The 22700-nt window shown below is 41.0% G+C and overlaps 2 protein-coding genes across 9 annotated transcripts in view; both read left to right on the top strand.

Moving 5' to 3' along the window:
* Nucleotides 1–22700, top strand: part of LOC126106324 (mitochondrial 2-oxodicarboxylate carrier-like) — a 185220-nt gene that overhangs the window by 43658 nt on the left and 118862 nt on the right. The window lies entirely within an intron of this gene.
* Nucleotides 1–22700, top strand: part of LOC126106326 (mitochondrial 2-oxodicarboxylate carrier-like) — a 37427-nt gene that overhangs the window by 3189 nt on the left and 11538 nt on the right. Inside the window, exons 2-3 of the mRNA XM_049912574.1 lie at nucleotides 9509–9628; nucleotides 13243–13424. Of these exons, the coding sequence (XP_049768531.1) occupies nucleotides 9509–9628; nucleotides 13243–13424 (302 nt within the window). The remainder of the gene's footprint in view (nucleotides 1–9508; nucleotides 9629–13242; nucleotides 13425–22700) is intronic.

The following is a 22700-nucleotide window of genomic DNA, read 5'->3' as shown; positions in this document are numbered from 1 at the left end:
TTACCTACTTAATCCGCTGATGCCTTAACTATTTCATTCCTCCAAGTTACCCATTCTACTTCTACTGTATTTCTTTCCCCCATTCCTGTCAATTGTTCCCTTATGCTCTCCCTGAAACTCTGTACAACCTCTGGGTCTTTTAGTTTATCCAGGTCCCATCTCCTTAAATTCCCACCTTTTTGCAGTTTCTTCAGTTTCAATCTACAGTTCATAACCAATAGATTGTGGTCAGAGTCCACATCTGCCCCTGGAAATGTCTGACAATTTAAAATCTGGTTCCTAAATCTCTGTCTTACCATTATATAACCTATCTGAAACCTTTTATTATCTCCAAGGTTCTTCCATGTATACAACCTTCTTTTATGATTCTTGAACCAAGTGTTAGCTATGATTAAGTTATGCTCTGTGCAAAATTCTACCAGGTGGCTTCCTCTTTCATTCCTTACTCCCATTCCATATTCACCTACTACGTTTCCTTCTCTTCCTTTTCCTACCATCAGGTTCCAGTCACCCATGACTATTAAATTTTCGTCTCCCTTCACTACCTGAATAATTTCTTTTATCTCATCATACATTTCATCAATTTCTTCATCATCTGCAGAGCTAGTTGGCAAATAAACTTGTACTAGTGTAGTAGGCATGGGCTTCGTGTCTATCTTGGCTACAATAATGCGTTCACTATGCTGTTTGTAGTAGCTTACCCGTACTCCTATTTTTTTATTCGTTGTTAAACTTACTTCTGTAATACCCCTATTTGATTTTGTATTTATAACCCTGTATTCACCTGACCACAAATCTTGTTCCTCCTGCCACTGAACTTCACTAATTCCCACTATATCTTACTTTAACCTATCCATTTCCCTTTTTAAATTTTCTAACCTACCCGCCCAATTTTTTATTTTTTATATTTTTGTACAAATCATTGATGTGCAAAAAGAGATACACTGTTTTCTGAATGTCCTAGCAAATGTGAGATTTGGCACTTAGAACTTTTTACACTTCCACTTTTCAACTAAGAAAAGAAGTAAAAACTTTGAGGTTTGCCAGTGACATTGTAATTCTGTAACAGATAGCAAAGGACTTGAAGGGAATGGACAGTGTCTTGAAAGGTGGGTATAATATGAACATCAACAAAAGCAAAACATGGCTAATGGAATGTAGTAAAATTAAATCGGGATGCTGAGGGAATTAGATAAGAAAATGAGACACTAAAAGTAGTAGAAGAGTTTTGCTATTTGGGCTGAGTAAGAAGTGATGGTAGCAGAAGTAGAGAGGATATAAAATACAGACTGGCAATGACAAGAAAAGCATTTCTTAAGAAGGGAAATTTGTTAACATTGAATAAAGATTTAAGTGTTAGGAAGTATTTTCTGAAAGTATTTGCTTGGAGTGTAGCCATTGATGGAAATGAAACATGGATGATAAACAGTTTAGACAAGAAGAGCATAGAAGCTATTGACTTGTGGTGCTACCGAAGAATGCTGAAGATTAGGTGGGTAGATTGCATAACTGATGAGGAGGTACTTGATAGGATTGGGGAAAAAAGAAATGTGTGCCACGACCTGACTAGAATAAGGGGTTGGTTGATAGGACACATTCTGAAACATCAAGAGATCACCAACTTAGTATTAGAGGGAAATGGGAGGAGGGGAGGGGAGATCATAGGAGGAGGCCAAGAGATGAATACAGTAAGCAGATTCAGAAGGATGTATGTTGCAGTATTTATTCGGAGATGATGAGGCTTGCACAGGATAAAGTAACATGGAGAACTGCATCAAATCAGTCTTCAGACTAAAGATCAGAACAACAATAATGTGCTAGAAGTGCAGATATGAACACACAAAATATTCATTGGCTCTTCTACTTTCTAATTAGAATTGTAATTAGTTGCCCACAGTTGTGCCTTGGCAGTCAGAGACAGGGATTGTGTGTGTGTGTGTGTGTGTGTGTGTGTGTGTGTGTGTGTGTGTGTGTGTCTTTTTGGCCATTGACCAAAACCTTACTTGTTTAGCAGTCATTTTGTTGTGCCTGTCTTTGACTCGACATTTCCAATATATGGAGAAGCAATCTATTATTTTCATAACATTTTCGTTATTCCTTCCTCAAATTTCCATTGTCTAATTAGAAGAGTATTGTTTTAGGAGTGAAGTGAGATTTTGATATGTGTTGACAGAATACTAAATAACTTGGAGAGCTGTTATGTTTGAGAGAATCATTATACTCTAAACACAATATTTTGAGTGTTTAAATATCCGTTAAGCAGTGGCAGAACACACACATAAAAAACTCTTGTGATTGGCAAGTTTTCGGAACCAGTGGCTCCTTCTTCAGGCATAAGGGTTGAAGGGGAAGGAATAAGGATGAAGGAAAAGGACTGGAAATGTATAGGGAAAGGGGTAGATTTTGGGAAAGTCACCCAGAACTGTGAGTCAGGGGAGACTTACCATATGGGATGAGAAGGAAAGACTGATTGTTGGGGACTGTATCGGGTGAGACTTGAAAACCTGAGACCTTAAAGATGGAAGCCAGGGTAATATGCAAGACACAGATTACTACTAAAACTTTGTGCACGAGTTAATAAGAGTGTGAAGCTAAGTGCATTGTACGTAACAGAGGTTGGAGGGTTCAGTGGAAAATAGACAGGAAAGACAATGAAAGATGTAGGAAATTAAAACGGAGTGAAGCAAAGAGTAGTTACAGTACGAAAAGCTGAGATGGAAGAAATTAAATTAAGGTCACGGGGGTGGCGAGAACCAAGGACATGTTGTAGTGCTAGTACCCACCTGCGGAGTTCTGAGAAACTGGTGTCTGAGGGAAGAATCCAGGTGGCACGCGTGGTGAAACAGGTGCTGATGTCATGAATGTCATGTCATAGAGCATGCTTTGCAACAGGATACTGTGAGTTCCCTGTATACACCATGTGCCTATGCCCATTCATCCTAATTAATAGTTTGATGGTAGTCATGCAGATATAGAAGGCTGAACAGTGTTTACATAACAACTGGTATATGACGTGTCATTTCGTAGGTGGCTCTCCCTTTGAAAGTATATGTTTCACCAGTTACAGGACTGTTATAAGTGGTGGTAGGAGGTTGCATAGGGCAGGTCTTGCAGTGGGGTGGTCACAGAGGTAGGAGCCATTGGGTAGGGGGATGGGTGCAGAAGGCGCATAGGGTCTAACAAGAATATTGCAGAGATTGGGAGGGCGACGGAAAACTATTCTAGGTTCAGACAAAATGGGTCTCATTTCAGGCCATGATTTTAGGAAATAATGGCCCTGTCGAAGTAGCTGATTAACACATTCCAGACCAGGATAATACTGAGTCATCAATGGTGTGCTCCGAAGCTGTTTTGCAGAGGGGTCGGCAGCACTAGGATTGGATGCGACAGCTTAGGAAATCTGCTTTTGTAACTAGGCTGGCAGAGTAATTACGTGCAGTGAAGGCTGAGGTGAGAATGGTGGTATATTGCTGTAAAGAGTCTGCATCCGAGCAAATATGTTTGCCTCGGATGCCAAAGCTGTATGGGAGGGAATGTTTGACATGGAAAGGATGGCAACTTTCAAAATGTAAGTACTGTTGTTTATTGGTAGGTTTTCATGTGGAAGGAAGTTGGTAGTTGGCCTTGTGAGGACGAGATTAACATCAAGGAAAGTGGCGTGGGATTCGGAATACGACTATGTGAAACTTAATTGGGAGAAGGTATTCAGGGATTCCAGGAATTCTAGCAGGTCAGCCACACCATGAGTCTATATGGTAAAGATGTCATCTATGTATCTAAATCAACCCGGGGGCTGAAGACATGGATCCCAGAAAGCCCTTTCCAAGCGACCCATGAAAAGGTTGGCATATGAAGGAGCCATCCTGGTTCCCATGGCCATACCCCTGATCTGTTTGTATGTCTGCCCCTAGAAGGTGAAGTATTTGTTGGTAAGTACAAAGTTGATTAAGGTGAGTAGCAAGGATGTCAAAAGTTTAGAATCAGGTGGGCACTGACTGAGGAAATGTTCAGCAGCAGACAGACCATGTATGTGGGGGATGTTGGTATAGAGGGAAGTGGCATCAATGGTGACATGCAAGGTGGGAGTGGGATGGGTACGGATTTTAGTCGATCTAGGAAATGGTTAGTATCTTTGATGTAGGAGGGGAGTTTTTGTACTATGGGTTGCAGGTGTTGATTGACTAAGGCAGGTGGTGGGTGGTTTGAAGCCAGCAACTGTAAGAGGGCCAGGATGATTGGGGTTGTCCTCTGCAGAACTCCAGGCTCTATGTTCCCTAAAAGCTGATGACTCCATCATTATCCTCCCAGCAGTCAGAGGGTCTACCACTGTGGTACTTGACCAAAAGGGGTATGTTAGTGAACATGTACCCCAGCTGTCTGACAACTCTACATACAACGTCTGCCATCAAGATCTCATACCTGTGATGAAACTAACCTGCAGTCCCTCCTTAAAACATCAGGCCTCTCACAAGGACTAACACCTCAATCGATGAAACTTTTCACCCCACCTAAACCATGCGTCCCCATCTTTTACCTTTTTCCAAAGATCCACAAACCCAATCATCCTGGCCGTCCTATAGTTGCTGGCTTCAAACCACCCACCAAACGTATATTTGCCTTAATTGATCAACACCTGCCACCCATAGTACAAAAACTCCCTCCTATATCAGATACCAACCATTTCCTAAATCGTCTGAAATCCATGCCCGTCCCGCTCCCACCACACACTTTGCTTGTCACCACTGATGCCACCTCCCTCTATACCAACATCCCCCATGTACATGTTCTGTTTGCTGCTGAACATTTCCTCAGGCAGTGCCCAACTGATTCCAAACCTATGAGATCCTTCCTACTCACCTTAATCGAATTTATACTAATGAACAACTACTTCATCTTTGAGGGTCAAACATACAAACAGACTAGGGGTACGGCCATCGGAACCAAGATGGCTCCTTCCTATGCCAGACTTTTCGTGGGTCGCTTGGAAGGGGCTTCCCTGGGGTGCATAAGTCATCAGCCCCTGGTTTGGTTTAGGTACATTGATGACATCTGTTGATCTTGTCCTCACTGAAGGCCAGCTACACACTTCCATCCACATTAAATCTGCCAACAAACAACAGTACTTACATTTTGACAGTTGCCATCCTTTCCATGTTGAACATTCTCTCCCATACAACCTTGGCATCTGAGGCAAACATACACAACTGGCCATTAAAATTGCTACACCAAGAAGATATGCAGATGATAAACGGGTATTCATTGGACAAATATATTATACTGGAACTGACATGTGATTACATTTTCACACAATTTGTGTGCATAGATCCTGAGAAATCAGTACCCCGAACAACTACCACTGGCCATAATGACGGCCTTGATATGCCTGGGCATTGAGTCAAAGAGAGATTGGATGGCGTGTACAGGTACAGCTGCCCATGCAGCTTCAATACGATACCACAGTTCATCAATAGTAGTGACTGGTGTATTGTGATGAGCCAGTTGCTCGGCCACCATTGACCAGTTGTTTTCAGTTGGTGAGAGATCTGGAGAATGTGCTGGCCAGGGCAGCAGTCGAACATTTTCTGTATCCAGAAAGGTCCGTTCAGGGCCTGTAACATGCAGTCGTGCATTATCCTGCTGAAATGTAGGGTTTCACAGGGATCGAATGGAGGGTAGAGCCACGGGTCATAACACATCTGAAATGTAACGTCCTCTGTTCAAAGTGCCGTCAATGCGAACAAGAGGTGACCGAGACATGTAACCAATGGCACCCCATACCATCATGCACCATCATGCCGGGTGATACGCCAGTATGCCGATGATGAATACATGCTTCCAATGTGCATTCACCGCGATGTCACCAAACACGGATGTGACCATCGTTATGCTGTAAACAGAACCTGGATTCATCTGAAAAAATAACGTTTTGCCATTTGTGCACCCAAGTTTATCGTTGAGTACACCATCGCAGGCGCTCCTGTCTGTGATGCAGCGTCAAGGGTAACCGCAGCCATGGTATTCGAGCTGATAGTCCATGCTGCTGCAAAAGTCATCAAACTGTTCATGCAGATGCTTGTTGTCTTGCAAACGTCCCCATCTGTTGACTCAGGGATTGAGACGTGGCTGCACAATCCGTTACAGCAATGTGGATAAGATGCCTGTCGTCTCGACTGCTAGTGATACGAGGCCTTTGGGATTCAGCACGGCATTCTGTACTACCCTCCTGAACCCACCGATTCCATATTCTGCTAACAGTCATTGGATCTCGACCAAAGTGGGCAGCAGTGTCGCTCACGATATGATAAACCGCAATCGTGATAGGCTACAATCCTACGTTTATCAAAGTCGGAAACGTGATGGTATGCATTTCTCCTCCTTACAAGAGGCATCACAACAACGTTTCACCAGGCAACGCCGTTCAATTGCTGTTTGTGTATGAGAAATATGTTGAAAACTTTCCTCATGTCAGCACGTTGAAGGTGTCGCCACCGGTGCCAACCTTGTGTGAATGCTCTGAAAAGCTAATCATTTGCATATCACAGCATCTTCTTCCTGTCAGTTAAATTTTGTGTCTGTAGCAATTTTAATGGCCAGTAGTGTATTTGCTCGGATGCAGACTCTTTACAGCAATATATCACCATTCTCACCTCAGCCTGCACTGCATGCAATTATCCCACTATCCTAGTTAAAAAAGCAGATTTCCCAGGCAGTTGCATCCATTCCTGGTACTGCTGATCCCTCCACAAAACAGCTTTGGAGCACACCATTGGTGATTCAGTATTATCCTGGTCTGGAATGTGTTAATCAGCTACTGCAACAGGTCCATGGTTTCCTAAAATCATGGCCTGAAATGAGACCCTTTTTGTCTGAACCTAGAATAGTTTTCCGTCGCCCTCCCAATCTCTGCAATATTCTTGTTAGACCCTATGCTCCTTCTGCACCCATCTCCCTACCCTATGGCTCCTACCCCTGTCACCACCCTGCTGCAAGACTTGCCCTATGCATCCTCTTATCACCACCTATAATAGACTTGTAACTGGCAAAACATATACCATGAATGGGGGAGCCACCTGCAAAACGACACATCATGTACTGGCTACTATGTAAAGACTTTTCAGCCTTCTACATCAGCACGACTACCACAAAATTATCAATTAGGATGAATGGGCATAGGCACAGGGTATATACTGGGAACTCACAATATCCTTTTGCAAAGCATACTCTATGACACGACATTCGTGACATTAGCACCTGTTTCACCACGCGTGCCATCTGGATTCTTCCCTCAGACACCAGTTTCTCTGAACTCCACAGGTTGGAACTAGCACTACAACATGTCCTTGGTTCTCGTCACCCACGTGGCCTTAATTAAGGTTAATTTCTTCTGTCCCATGTTTTCTTCATTGCAACTACTCTTTGCTTCACTCCGTTTTAATTTCTCACGTCTTTATCAATTCAAGACATGAAGTCTGTAAATGAGTCCGCAATCATTTTATTTTTGGCACTTTAGTTTTCACAAGTCTATCTTGTTCACACAGATTTCTTTACACTTTATTACTGGTTTTGGCTTACCGCCATCTTAAGATCTGTTGTAAATATAAATGTTGTGTAAGTGACCAGGTTCAATTAGTTAAGACTAAATCTATACAAGTATTAGTGATGCATGAAATATAAAAATATAATATGTGTATAGCAGTCATACATACCGTTGAAATATTCTGATAAAAATCATCGTCAAGTTAAACATGTGAGTACATGGTAAATGCTGATAATACTCACATTGCGTCAGGTACTTAATACAAGAACCTAATGCCAGCAGAGGGCACTTTAGCTAGAGTACATAGTAAAACAGTGTCACCAGTATAAAGATTAAAATGCATTATGCACTGTCTTCAGTTAAAAAATTTTCCTTTGGCTAAATGAGCATCTGACATTAAAAAAAATTTGCTGATATACTATGTGTGAAATTGGACTCATACTTGAAATCCATAAAAAGCACAAATAATATACAATACAGCCCTTAGCCTGGGTGGGTAACATACAACCTTTCATGAATGCCAGTATAAAAATAAAAAATCACAACGTCTTCAATCCTAAGAGATCAGATAACAGTGACCCTAATCATAATACAATTAATAAAGTAGTGCCCCTTAATTAAAAATAGAAAATCTATAATCAATATTATATTAGAGTGCGGCGTCAATGGCGAATATGTCATGGCTTCTCTGCATGACTTCCTTGTTTTCCTGTGGCTGAGCGAACAGAGGATGGCCCTGTCTCCTCGTTGCCGGCGGCCGGCAGACGCCAATCTGCTGGGGTGCTCCACGCTATTCAAACTAGTAGGTCTCTGAATTTATCAAAGTGAGTATTCAGGTTAAACTCATTCTGTTCATTCAGCAGTAATTCCGGTTGTTGTTTTCTGTGCACATAAGTCTCTATTTCTTCGAGCAGGTTCTTAACTGTCCCTTTGACGCCCTATGCAACACTTTCATATTACTGTCTATATATCCTACTGAATGTCTTGCTCTGTCTATATGTGTACCGAAAGCGCTCTTATTTTGACTATATGTATGTCCTCCAAAACGATTGGAAATTTCTTCCTGTCTGACCGATGTAAAATCTATCACAGTACTGGCAGCAAATCTTACAAACACCAGATCCCATATATTTATTGCTGTAGTTGCCAACTTTGTGCCATTGCTTACAACCAATTGTACCTTTTGCCTGAAGCTCAATTTTTATTTTTGTTTTTCCTGAAGGCCTGCGCAATTCTGTCGAAAAATGCGCCATAGTATGACATAACCACAAACATCTTTCATTGTCTTTCCTATCTATTTTTCACCGCCCCCTCTCACCTATGTTATGTACAATTCACTTATCTTCTCACTCTTATAAACTTGTGCACAATGTTTTAGTAGTAATCTCTGTCTTGCATAATACCCTGTCTTCCATCTTTAAGGTGTCAGGTTTTCAAATCTCATCCTATACAGTCCCCAACAATCAGTCTTTCCTTCTGATCTTGTTCGGTAAATCTCCCCTGACCCACAGTTCTGGGTGACTTTCCCAAAATCTAGCCTTTTTCCTAGACTAACAGTATAGGAAAAAGGCTAGATAATATAATCCATCTTGATTGCAAAATTTTTTTTATTCATATGACCGGTTTCTATGAATAAAAAAATTTTGCAATCAAGACGGATTATAAGTAACATAATACAATCACTGAATGCTGCTATCCCATCAGACATTATGTCTGTTTTTGCAAAATTTTTCTTACACCTCTCCAGTCCTTTTCCTTCATCCTTATTCCTTCCCCTTCAACCGTTCTGCCCAAAGAAGGAGCCACTGGCTCCAAAAGCTTGCCAATCACAACAGTCTTTTATGTGTGTGTTCTGCCACTGCTTGGTGAGTATAGTGAGTAGATTTTTATGTAATCAATATAATAATTGTATCAATAATTGATCGTTTTTGTGTTATAAATATTCATTAAGCACTCTCACATTCTTTTCAGGGTTATGGTGTGGAAGGCCTCAACAGGGGAATGTCTGCTACTATAATAAGTCATGGGATTTTCAATATGGTGTATTTCGGTGTCTTTAAATCGCTCAAGAGCCGTCTTCGACCATTTTCTGTAAGTTCTGTGTTTCCACATTCTCAGAAATCCTATGTGTATGAAAATATTTGTATAAATTTCCAAACTATTCATTAAAAGTTCATATAGTTAATAAAGTGAAAAGCCGAGCACATATTTGGTGTGAATGTGGTGAAAAATATTTATACAGTCTACATAAAATTGTAGGTAAAATTTTAGATGCTCAGCACTATGCAGCTTTCATATTCTTGATAAATGATCCATTTGTAAAAACACCTATACACTTTATATAGATTATTTTTATTCTATTGGAATTTGGAAGAAGACTATCATCAGGGATCCTAAACTGACAACAACCACATCCAAATCGCCATAATGTTTGTGCCAAGCAACTGTCAGTATTATTCTGCCAGGGGGTAAGACTTGAGAAATATAACTATTTAAATGTGTGGTAACTTGTTAAAACCACTATTTAGAACTAGCAGCTCTTGCTAGCTTTAGTAGAGGTCAACTGTACTGAATCCTTGCAGTCTGGTGTTCTGTGATCTACACTGATACAATTCTCGTATTGGAAAAGAAGCACATGTAATAATAGTAGGAGGTGCAGGTAACATTCTGGACTGTAACCTCAATTAGACATCAGGCACATTGCTGAGAATGCTGTGCACTAAAGTGTGTGAAGTGTGCCACTCTTTGAGAGATATGGTAAACCCTGGAAGAAGGGTGGTGGTGGGGGGATTACGTAGTGCTCAAATAAAAAGGCATGAAACATTGCAACAACCAAACAAGTTGAAATTTGCATATGCCTCTTTGGGAAAATGTAGTGAGACATCTAGGTGTACAAATTTAGTGCCCGCCATGGTTGTGTGCACACACACAGGCTCGTGACTTTGGTGAGAAGCAGGCAGTTGTATTCTGTCCATCTGATGCGGCAGTGCGTGTGAGGACATTGTGGTGTTCACATTGCAAAATTCAGCGATTGAGGAGCAGTGAGGCAATATCAGATTGATCACTGCGAAAGGGGTTAAACGAGCCGATATTCATCGCATGATGTCATATTTGCAGGAGACTGTGTGTCTGACAAGTCAGTGATAATCTTTAGTGGCCATTTTCTTCAAGGTCAGGTGTGTTTGAGTGACAGGCCAGGCAAACACGGTAATTACGGCCAAACTCATCGACAAGGTGAACAACTTGATGAGAAGTGATTGGCCTGTCTCGATGCGAATGGTGGTTGTGATGATGGGGAACAGTGTGGACGATTGTGCATGACAGGTTGGGTTACCGGAAGGTGTGTGCACAGTAGGTTCCGAAGAAGTGCAACAGACCGCAAGAGGAGCTCCATATGGAGCACTGGAACACCTGTTCTGCTATCGTGAGGACCCGCTTTCCTGGAGCAGATAGTTGTCAGTGACAAGAGCTGTTGCCATCACTTCGAGCCATAGAGAAATCGGGACAGTATGCAGTCAAAGCATATGTCGTCACTTCCTACTAAAAAATTCAAAGCTGTGCCCTGACCAGGCAGGCGATGCTCACAGTCTTCTGTGACGTCAAAGGTCCGGTACTCATTGAATTCTTCGAGCACGGGAAGAGCCGTTAATAGTGGCGTGTACTGTGAGACACTCCACAGCCTATGCAAATCCGTTGACACCAAAAGGTCTGGGCTGCTCGCAGAGGGAATGATCCTGTTCCACGATAACACATGTCCACACATCTCCGAGGTCACACAAAGTGTAATGGCCAATTTTGAGTGGGAGCACTTGAGCATCCATCCTACAGCCCAAATGTGGTTTGCAGAGTGTATGTAAAGGGTGACAATCATTGAACAATATGAAAACAGAACGTAAATTAGTTACAAATTGTGGCATGCACACATGTTAGTAACACGTAAACGTCACTACAGGTATTCGGATTTTGGTTATGACACGTTCCATACACCTGCCATCATTGGTGGTGATGTGGCGCAGACGAATAACGAAATTGCACACTACCCGCTGAAGTGTCGGAACATCAGTGCTGTCAATGACCTCCTGAATGGCTGTTTTCAGTTCAGCAATGGTTTTGGGGCTATTGCTGTAAACCTTGGTTTTGATATAGCCCCACAAAAGGAAGTCACAAGTGTTCAGATCCAGAGAATGTGGCGGTCAATCGAGGCCCATGCCAGTGGCCTCTGGGTACCTCTGAGCCAGAATGCAGTCCCGAAAGTGCTCCTCCAGGACATCACACACTCTCCTGCTTCAGTGGGGTCGGCCTCCGTCTTGCGTGAACCACATCTTGTCAAAATCGAGGTCACTTTGAATAATGGCGATGAAATCATCTTCCAAAACCTTCACATATCATTCGGTAGTCACTGCGCCATCAAAGAATATCACACCAATTGTACCGTGACCGGGCACTGTACACCACACCATCACCCACTGAGGGTGAAGAGACTTCTCGATTACGAAATGTGGATTCTCAGTCCCCCAAGAGCACCAATTTTGATTACTGACAATCCCATCCAAATTAAAATGCACTTTGTCGCTAAACTAATCCATATAGTACATACTAATTCCCATCGTGCCCCGCAGCCAACCGTGCAGTTTGAACATCGTAATGCAAACCATTCAGTAGTTACGACGATTTTATTTCATATAGTTCAATGATTGTCAACCTGTAGATGAAGATGCAGACGTGTCATCCTGTGCCTTTCACGTGCTTCCATATGTTTGGTCCACTAAAAGAACATCTTGAAGGGAAGTACTTTGACTCGGACAATGAACTGAAGGACACAGTGGAGAACTGGCTCCCATCACAGCTGCAGAAATTCTGGGAACAGGGAATCCTTCAGCTGTTGAAACAGTGTGCGATAGTTGTGTTCGGGCCTCTGGAGATTACTTTTTGAATAAAGGCTTCAATTACATCCACAGTTTTGTTTTGTACCTTTTCTTTTTTAACACCCCTCATAAATTGACACATATACAATGCAACTGAGTGTTGGACGCTGAATTGGCGACACTCGTGTGTAAACGTACCTCTTTCCTGAGTGATTTTCCAAGCTCTGCATCATATCACTTAAAGAGCACATTCTCAGCATTGTGCTTGATGTCATCCTCTGATGTCTAATCAGGCTTGTGGTCCAAATTGTTACCTGGACCTCCCTCTGTTGTTACATGACCTTCTTTTACAAGATGAGAGCTGTGACAGTGCAGAGCACAGAGCACCAGAATGTGACAATTTAATACAATTTATCTCTACTGAAGGTTCTACGTGATGGTTTTAAACAACAGAGTACACCAAACCTTTTTAGAGTAAATTCATCTGAAAGAGGGAGCTGCAGAATAAGTATAGTTACAGCTGAAACAGCTACTATGACAACAAAACCAAAGACATTTCAGAACGAGCCCCTCATACCCAATGAGAAGGATGGTGGAATTTTGGCAGACTTGTTCGTATATAATAGCATCACATGGAAAACACTGAAACTGAACATAAAATAACATTTTATTTTAAATCTTGTTTCCTTTTACAGTCTAAACACTTGTAGAACATCCCTGACACACAATAACTACATTATAATTACTATTTAAGGACTCAGGTGTGTGTCATGTGAAAAACACATTATAATGAAAACGTACTTGATGTATGTATTTAATGTAAGTTACTCTCTGCTGCAGGATGAAATGCTGTACCTGTACCACATAATGGGCATTGGCTTTGCAGCTGGTACGCTGGCATCCATAGCCAGTAATCCATTTGATGTTGCAAAGACTCGAATACAGGGCCCTCAGCCAGAACCCGGTGTCAGAAAATACCGGTCCCCCCTTGCTACTGTGGCAACCATTTACAGAGAAGAGAGGTTTGTCTTACAAACTATATTATTTATTTAGAGTAAGTATGAATTGTTGAGCAGTTTTGAGGCTATATTTTCCCTAAAGCTGGACGTAAGTTTGAGGAAGGTTCCCCATGTGCAATGTTTCATGCATCCAACATGTATGATCTTCACAAAGAAACTCCAAATAGATTAATGCCTGAGGTAATGTGTTTTTTGAATGTTGTGTAAGTGTAGGGATGCATATACAAAATGTTTAAAAAAGTATTCCGTGTTTTGAGAGGAGGTAGTATGGATCAAAACAGGAGAAAAGTCCAGTAAACGTGGGCTCTGAAATGCCTACTGTAAGAACTATGAGTACTTGCTCACCTTCGCTACTGTGGAAAACATATCTTCTACTGCAATCTATTTGCTGTTACGAGTGATCTACGGAATGCTGTAAACAAATGAGAACATATTGTTAAGTTACTGTCAAAGGGCAGAGGTTCTGATGTAACCTACTACCTTCTATTTGCCAGATCACAACAGAAGATCATGTGTGCCTTTTTCTGTGTGGAATAATAGGCTTCCATTATACTGGTAAGTGCATAACTAAAACTGTAATGCAAAATTAAACGATGGAAACTCCAGATTGGGATATCGACAGTATAAGTAAAAGATAGATTACTACTCACCATAAAGATGACATGTTGAGTTGCAGACAGGCACATTGAAAAGACAATTACACATTAGCTTCCATCAGAAAAGGAAATGCAGGCACATTCATTCACATAAGCAAGCACATCTCGTGCACACGTGACCGCCATTCCAGTCCGAGCTGCTGCCTCGATGTGTGATCCATATGGTGAGTAGCCATCTGCCTAATTTCTTTATACTGTAATGTAAAAGCATTTCACAAACTTACCAAAACACATACTGGTTCCATTATAGCTAATGTACGTGCTTCATTTAATCAGACAGTGAATTTGGTTAACAGCAGTAACACTAAGAGATGTTTACTGCATGCTGTATCCTCATTTGTTTACTGCATTCCATAGGTTGTTTGTAATCCTCTATAAACAAATTGTTGATAATAGGTGATAACAAGTTTCGAATCACAACTCTGTCTGTATGCTTGTAGAACTGGTCATTGAAAAAACAGTAAGTGTAAGTCAATATGTGTCAAAATAGGTTCATTAATTCAGCACTAAACCTAACCTCAATCAGCCATAACAAATCAAATAGACGAACACAAATGAAGAGAGAAATCACATCAAAATTTACTATAATATCAGTCAGTCAAACACATTTCATCTAATTGATGTAAGAAATCTGCCAGATTCTTAATGTGGTGCTCACATGGTCCTACTATAGGGCTCAGCGTAGTAGCAAGGTGTTCTACTACACGGAATAGCAGGGTGTTTTGCTCCACGGTGTGTCAGAGTACCAATGTTACTCCACAAGGAACGTGTTTCACTTTGTCTGATAGTGAGTAACATTGGTGCTCTGACGTATTGTGTAGCAACATCCTTGCCTTGGGTCCCTTCCAGTGCTCACCTCTTCCATCTCTTTCCCTCTTCTGTCACTTTCTGTTTTGCGTACATCTGCTTTATTAATTTTCTAATCTTTCGTGTCTGTACCATCGTCTTTAAAATTCTCCGCTGTATCACCGGTTGACTCTACTGAACGCCTTCTTGCAGTCAATATAACAATTACACACCTCTGTGTTCATTTCTATCATTCTTTCTCCAATCACTGTCAGGGAGCCTATAGCATCTCCTTTTCCTTTACCCTTTCTTAACCTGTACTGGTCTTCCACAGTATGTTCTTCAGTTTTCTTTCGATCCTCCTCAAAAGGACTTTCATTACAGCCATCGTAATCTTAAGTAGATCTTGGGGCCAGATTCATGTCCATAAATTCTGCTTACTACATCAGTGAATCTGGCTACTGAGTTTAGATCCATGCATTTCATTGCCTCAGATGGTATTCTGTCACAGCCCAATGTTTTCTTTTCACGGAGCTCTTGCCTTGTTTTCTCCAGTTCCCATCTTTCTCTCTTCACCTTCCAGAACCAGTTTCTGTTATCTACCTGTGCACCGTATGATTTTTTCACATAATCCATCCAAACTTACTTCTCTTCTGTACATACTGTATTGTTCACATATTTATTTAACAGCCCTTGTTTGCTTGTTTTCCACACTTCTCTATTCATTAAAGATTTCACTGTTCTGTGCATTTCTTCCAGCTTGCCTTTGTTTTCCAATTATTCTAATTCTTCTCACTGGTGTCCCCACCTATTCCTCTCTAGCCTGGCCAGTTGACCTTCTTTGTTCATAGTTCAGTTTTCTCTACTGTCTTGTCCCTTCTCCCAAACTGTCAGTTTTCAGTTTCCAACTCATCCATTTTATCCTTTATATTGCCAGTCATCCACGCTTTCTTATTTCTTGTTCTTTTCACTTCTCTGTTTTCTGTTCGTGTTCTTTCCAACATTGTATTTCTAATGGTATCCCACACTTCAGTGGCTTCTGTACTTTGCCTTATATGTTGTGATTTATTTTTGACATAGTTACAGCTCTCTTTCTTATGGTAGGCACCATCTGGATCCTTCCTATCGACACCAGCTTTTCCCCTTCCTTTCTCCTACCCCAACACAGCACAGCCTTCTGTTTTACCACCGCATCCACAAGTCCTTTTCCCTTTCTCTTCTTCTCCCTTTTCTGTTGCCCCGAACCTCCAGCTGGACCTAGCAGCTATATCCTGCCCCCACCATGCCCCTGCAAGCTTCAGCAGGCAGCACTTCACCTTCCCCCACTCCACTCTGCTATCCCCCCTCCCTCCCTATTTGCCCCATGCTGCCTCTGAACCCCCACCAAGCACAGTTACAACATAGTCTGGCCACAGCAGCCAGAGACAGTGGTCATGCATGTCAGAGTTGTGCTTGTGTGAATGTGTATTGTTTTCTACTTCAGAAGACAGCCTTTTGGCTGAAAGCTAAAATGTATAGCAGTCTTTTCATTGTGCCTGTCTGCAACTAAACATCTCCTCTATATGGCAATTAGTAATCTATCCTTTTCGTGATATTATTTTTATTCCATCCTCACCTTTCCATTGTTAATGTCCTTCTGTCATTCTCGTCTTTCACTTAGCTTAACTCCTCTTCCCTTATTTTGTTTAGCAAATTAAATCTTCCCCTACTCTGTATGCTCTCATGATACTGTGTGTAGTATGCAGTGACACTTGTGACAGATTTTTTACTGGAACATTTCCATTCCTTTCTGTATCGTTTCACTCGGGGTCAGGTAACACTGTGAACTGAGATTCCAAAATTACATCATTTGTGGTACATCAGGTATGGAAAAAAAACACTGGAATTAATTAATTACAACTTATGGTCAGTTTATTTACTCACAGCACATACCATGGTGATGTCTTGACAATCCTCCTAACCCAATAAAAGCTTGCCTGCTATTTTCTTTGTAATATAGAATGCTCATGTTCTATTGCAGTATTCATACCTGCCACACATTACTACAGTGTTCAGCAATATGTATAGTGTAGACTGTATTCAACCAGAAACACTGTCTGATTGCCCTGTCAGCTTTCGATTCCCACTTGGCAGGAATTAACAACTTCTTGGTTTTGTTTAATTACATATAATTGATAATTTGAATAATAAAACAAAAAATTGTATAATATTAATATAAAGTCAATCAAACTTACTTTTAAGACTAATAATTCCAAGTGCAACATAATTTGTATAATGGTATTTCAACGCATTATTGTGGCCAAGATAGATACAAAGCCCACACATACTACAGTAGTACAAGTTTATATGCCAACTAGCTCTGCAGATGACAAAGAAATTGAAGAAATGTATGATGAAATAAAAGAAATTATTCAGATAGTGAAGGGAGTCGAAAATTTAATAGTCATGGGTGACTGGAATTCGAGTGTAGGAAAAGGGAGAGAAGGAAACGTAGTAGGTGAATATGGATTGGGGCTAAGAAATGAAAGAGGAAGCCGCCTGGTAGAATTTTGCACAGAGCACAATTTAATCATAGCTAACACTTGGTTTAAGAATCATGATAGAAGGTTGTATACATGGAAGAACCCTGGAGATACTAAAAGGTATCAGATAGATTATATAATGGTAAGACAGAGATTTAGGAACCAGGTTTTAAATTGTAAGACATTTCCAGGGGCAGATGTGGACTCTGACCACAATCTATTGGTTATGACCTGTAGATTAAAACTGAAGAAACTGCAAAAAGGTGGGAATTTAAGGAGATGGGACCTTGATAAACTGAAAGAGCCAGAGGTTGTACAGAGTTTCAGGGAGAGCATAATGGAACAATTGACAGGAATGGGGAAGAAGAAGAAGAAGAAGAAGAATGGGTAGCTTTGAGGGATGAAGTAGTGAAGGCAGCAGAGGATCAAGTAGGTAAAAAGACGAGGGCTGGTAGAAATCCTTGGGTAACAGAAGAAATATTGAATTTAATTGATGAAAGGAATGCAGTAAATGAAGCAGGCAAAAAGGAATACAAACGTCTCAAAAATGAGATCGACAGGAAGTGCAAAATGGCTAAGCAGGGATGGCTAGAGGACAAATGTAAGGATGTAGATGCTTATCTCACTAGGGGTGAACCACTTGTATGAACATCAAGAGCTCAGATGGAAACCCAGTTCTAAGCAAAGAAGGGAAAGCAGAAAGGTGGAAGGAGTATATAGAGGGTCTATACAAGGGCGATGCACTTGAAGACAATATTATGGAAATGGAAGAGGATGTAGATGAAGATGAAATGGGAGATACGATACTGCGTGAAGAGTTTGACAGAGCACTGAAAGACCTGAGTCGAAACAAGGCCCCCGGAGTAGACAACATTCCATTGGAACTACTGACGGCCTTGGGAGAGCCAGTCCTGACAAAACTCTACCATCTGGTGAGCAAGATGTATGAAACAGGCGAAATGCCCTCCGACTTCAAGAAGAATATAATAATTCCAATCCCAAAGAAAGCAGGTGTTGACAGATGTGAAAATTATCGAACTATCAGTTTAATAAGCCACAGCTGCAAAATACTAATACGAATTCTTTACAGACGAATGGAAAAACTAGTAGAAGCCGACCTCGGGGAAGATCAGTTTGGATTCCGTAGAAATACTGGAACACGTGAGGCAATACTGACCCTATGACTTATCTTAGAAGAAAGATTAAGGAAAGGCAAACCTACGTATCTAGCATTTGTAGACTTAGAGAAAGCTTTTGACAATGTTGACTGGAATATTCTCTTTCAAATTCTAAAGGTGGCAGGGGTAAAATACAGGGAGCGAAAGGCTATTTACAATTTCTACAGAAACCAGATGGCAGTTCTAAGCGTCGAGGGGCACGAAAGGGAATCAGTGGTTGGGGAGGGAGTGAGACAGGGTTGTAGCCTCTCCCCGATGTTATTCAATCTGTATATTGAGCAAGCAGTAAAGTAAACAAAAGAAAAATTTGGAATAGGTATTAAAATCCATGGAGAAGAAATAAAAACTTTGAGGTTCGCCGATGACATTGTAATTCTGTCAGAGACAGCAAAGGACTTGGAAGAGCATTTGATCGGAATGGAACGTGTCTTGAAAGGAGGATATAAGATAATCATCAACAAAAGCAAAACGAGGATAATGGAACGTAGTCGAATTAAGTCGGGTGATGCTGAGCGTATTTGATTAGGAAATGAGACACTTAAAGTAGTAAAGGAGTTTTGCTATTTGGGGAGCAAAATAACTGATGATGGTCGAAGTAGAGAGGATATAAAATGTAGACTGGCAATGGCAAGGAAAGCGTTTCTGAAGAAGAGAAATTTGTTAACATCGAGTATAGATTTAAGTGTCAGGAAGTCATTTCTGAAAGTATTTGTATGGAGTGTAGCCATGTATGGAAGTGAAACATGGACAGTAAATAGTTTGGACAAGAAGAGAATAGAAGCTTTCGAAATGTGGTGCTACAGAAGAATGCTGAAGATTAGATGGGTAGATCACATAACTAATGAGGAAGTATTGAATAGGATTGGGGAGAAGAGAAGTTTGTGGCACAACTTGACCAGAAGAAGGGATCGGTTGCTAGGAGATGTTCTCAGGCATCAAGGGATCACCAATTTAGTATTGGAGGGCAACGTGGAGGGTAAAAATCGTAGGGGGAGACCAAGAGATGAATACACTAAGCAGATTCAGAAGGATGTAGGTTGCTGTAGGTACTGGGAGATGAAGAAGCTTGCACAGGATAGAGTAGCATGGAGAGCTGCATCAAACCAGTCTCAGGACTGAAGACCACAACAACAACACATTTCTCTAGAAAACAAGACATTACTTTGTTGACAGTGTAGCTTCATCTGCAGTGTTCCCTGAATTTCAGTTCAAATTTAGGGTATTTATCTTAAGCTACGAGCTATTGCAAATTTAAAACCACTATTGTGCTTGGAAAATTTCGTGCTATAATGTTTGCGACACGTGTTTCAGAAATATGGCTCAGTATAAGAATTAGTGGTGCCCAAAATTTAAATTATTTAACAAATAGCTATTAAAATAGAACATTTTAGGAGGAACTTAATATCCTCTCATAATTTGCAAAAATTGGCTACAAAGAAACTGGCTAGGTATTAATTTTTGATTTCCAGATTTACAGAATCTTATCTCCTGAGCTAATGGGTTTACTGCAAAACTAATTGCACCACAGTATTCAGGTCCAATATCTTTTGACTGTAATGATAACAATCTAAACTAGTTCAATAGTTGGATATTGTCTCAGATGTACAGACAGTTTGCCCTCATCAGAAGTGTGTGTAGTCCAGAAAGGCAGCTGATGCACTTAGCGTGACAAGGGCCACTTGTGTAAGAGCAGATCCCTGCATAATGCTGGCCTATGCCATGTTCGCGGTGGCTCGTGCAGCGTTTCTGTTTCAGTACTCGGGCACATTCTCAAGCTTACAGATCTTCTTCCCTTGAGTGCTTTGAATAGCTACAAATGTAGTGTGCAGAGCTTCAAATGACAATGTAGAATATCTGGAAAAAGCCAGATACTATAGAAAAACCTTTGATCATCCATGCTGTCCTTCTCTGTACGTGTTCAATACCTGCTGTCAATGCCATTCGTTATGAGCTCCACACACTTGAGCAGTATTCTGCGATAGGTTGCACAACTGTTTGGTAATCAATACCTTTGTAGAGTATTTGCATTTTCCTGATAATCTACCAACGAACTGAATTCTGCCCGTTGCTGTGCTGTGACCATTCAATTTCATATCCATACAAAGTGTTACAGCTAGGTATTTGCACGTGTTGACCAATTCCAACTATGACTCATTTGACATTACGGTCATAGGCTACTACACCTTTCTGTTTTTTTGAAGTTCAAAGTGTACATTTCTGAACATGTAAAGCAGGTCGCTAGTCCTTGCACCACTGTGAAATAATATCAAGATCAGACTTAAATATTTGTAGAAATGTTTTTCAGCCAATACTTCATTATAGATAACTTCATCATCTGCAAAATATCAAAGGTTACTATTAATATTGTCTGAAAGGTTATAAACATACCACATGAACAGCTAGGGTCACAACATACTTTCCTGGGGCACACCTGAACTTACTTCTATCAGATATTCATAATTAAAGTGCAGAAATTCACAGAGGTCCAGTGTGGGCTGTAATTGTCACATGGCAGAAAAACTCGGTACATAAGCTGACGTGTGAATGCAGACCAAATTTATGTGAGAAAAAAATTGATTCCAGTTTTTGCCAGCAGGTGCAAATGTGATGCTGTACACTGTTTCACACTGTCACTTGACAAGGTGAGTGAATAGTAGGGCTATCGATAAGAGAGACCGTGTGCTGTCAGTGAAACTGTTTTAAGTGAACAACAGCAATTACTGCACTGCATTGAGAGATTATCACAGACTGTAGGGCTTGAGGAGAGGCCAAATATCACTAAACAGATTAAAGATGATGATAATGATATTTGAAAACATGGGTGAGCTTTGTGTGACATCTGGAAGAGGAAGGCTCCTATCCTGGTGGAAGTTATTGACGAGGTAACTGACCACGCAGCATGTTCCCCTGGTAGTGCTAGTGCTTGTGCAGTGTCATCAGAATTGTCCACACCATAGTCCCAACATGCAGAAGGTTTTGCACTCTGTTTTACACTGTTACCAGCACAAGATCTAGGCTATACTGGTACCAAAACAAGAACTAGGTGGTGCAGTAACTGAAAACTCATAATCTGCAGCAATGTTCTGATGTTCTGAATTTGCTCTTCAGTGTCTGGCACGGATCCGAGTTGACGACATGTGGCCAGGTAATATTCTGTGGAGTGACAAAGCACATTTTACACTTAAGTGTGCAGTGAATATACAGAAGTGCCAAATTTTGATACTTTTAAACCACATGTTGTACGCGAAGAGCCATTGTGCTTGCCGTTTATTTTTGTACGATGTAGATTCACAAATGTTTTTATTCTCGGTCTGTTCTTCTTTGAAGAGAATAAACCAAGATGGCTTGTCAGGTGTACAGTGATATCTCCACATTATCGAGACCTCTTTGTACAGCGTGTGATTCCTACTTTGGAAGAGTGCCACTGTATTGAAGCCACAGTTTTTGTGCAAGACGGGGCAACACCTCATGTCGCTTTTCCAGTGAAAGATCTGCGTAATGCAACCTTCTACGAATGTGTTATCTCCAGAGGTTTTTCAGATGCATGGTCTGCAAGATCACCTGATCTGTTACCCTGTAACTTTTGGATCTGGGGATATCTAAAGAATGTGTTTACCAGGGACCCATTCAGTCTCTACCTGACCTAAAGTTCATTATACAGGAATATGTTGCTTAGATTCCACCAGAACTGCTGCAAGCAACTGTTGATCATGTCATTTTATGGATCAGCATCTTGTTGATGTCTCTGGTGCTCATACAGAACAAGTTGTGAGACAGCAGTTAATAAAATCAACATTATGCCTTTCTCACTTGTTTAACGTTCTCTGCCCATGTTCTGTTCTTAACCTATTACACATGGAAACATTTCTATACATCTTTCTTGCATTCACCGTGCCCGATTTGAACTATCCCAAGCCCCCCCCCCCTCCCCCCCCCACCCCCCCCCCCCCTCCCGCACTCGAAAAGTTGGTTGTGTATTAATGCATTAGAATATTTACCAAGTGTCACTGCCATATGATAATTACCATCCACACTGAAACTCTGTGAGTTGCTGCACTTTAATTATAACAATCTCGTACAGTTATTGATTACTCACCAGCTGAAATAAGATGTTGCATTGTTCGTACCAACACCAAG

The sequence above is a fragment of the Schistocerca cancellata genome, chromosome 10 (assembly GCF_023864275.1).
Source record: "Schistocerca cancellata isolate TAMUIC-IGC-003103 chromosome 10, iqSchCanc2.1, whole genome shotgun sequence".
Classification (NCBI taxonomy): domain Eukaryota; kingdom Metazoa; phylum Arthropoda; class Insecta; order Orthoptera; family Acrididae; genus Schistocerca; species Schistocerca cancellata.
The sequence above is the reverse complement of the archived record's forward strand: the minus strand, read 5'-3'. Positions and strand labels throughout refer to the sequence as shown.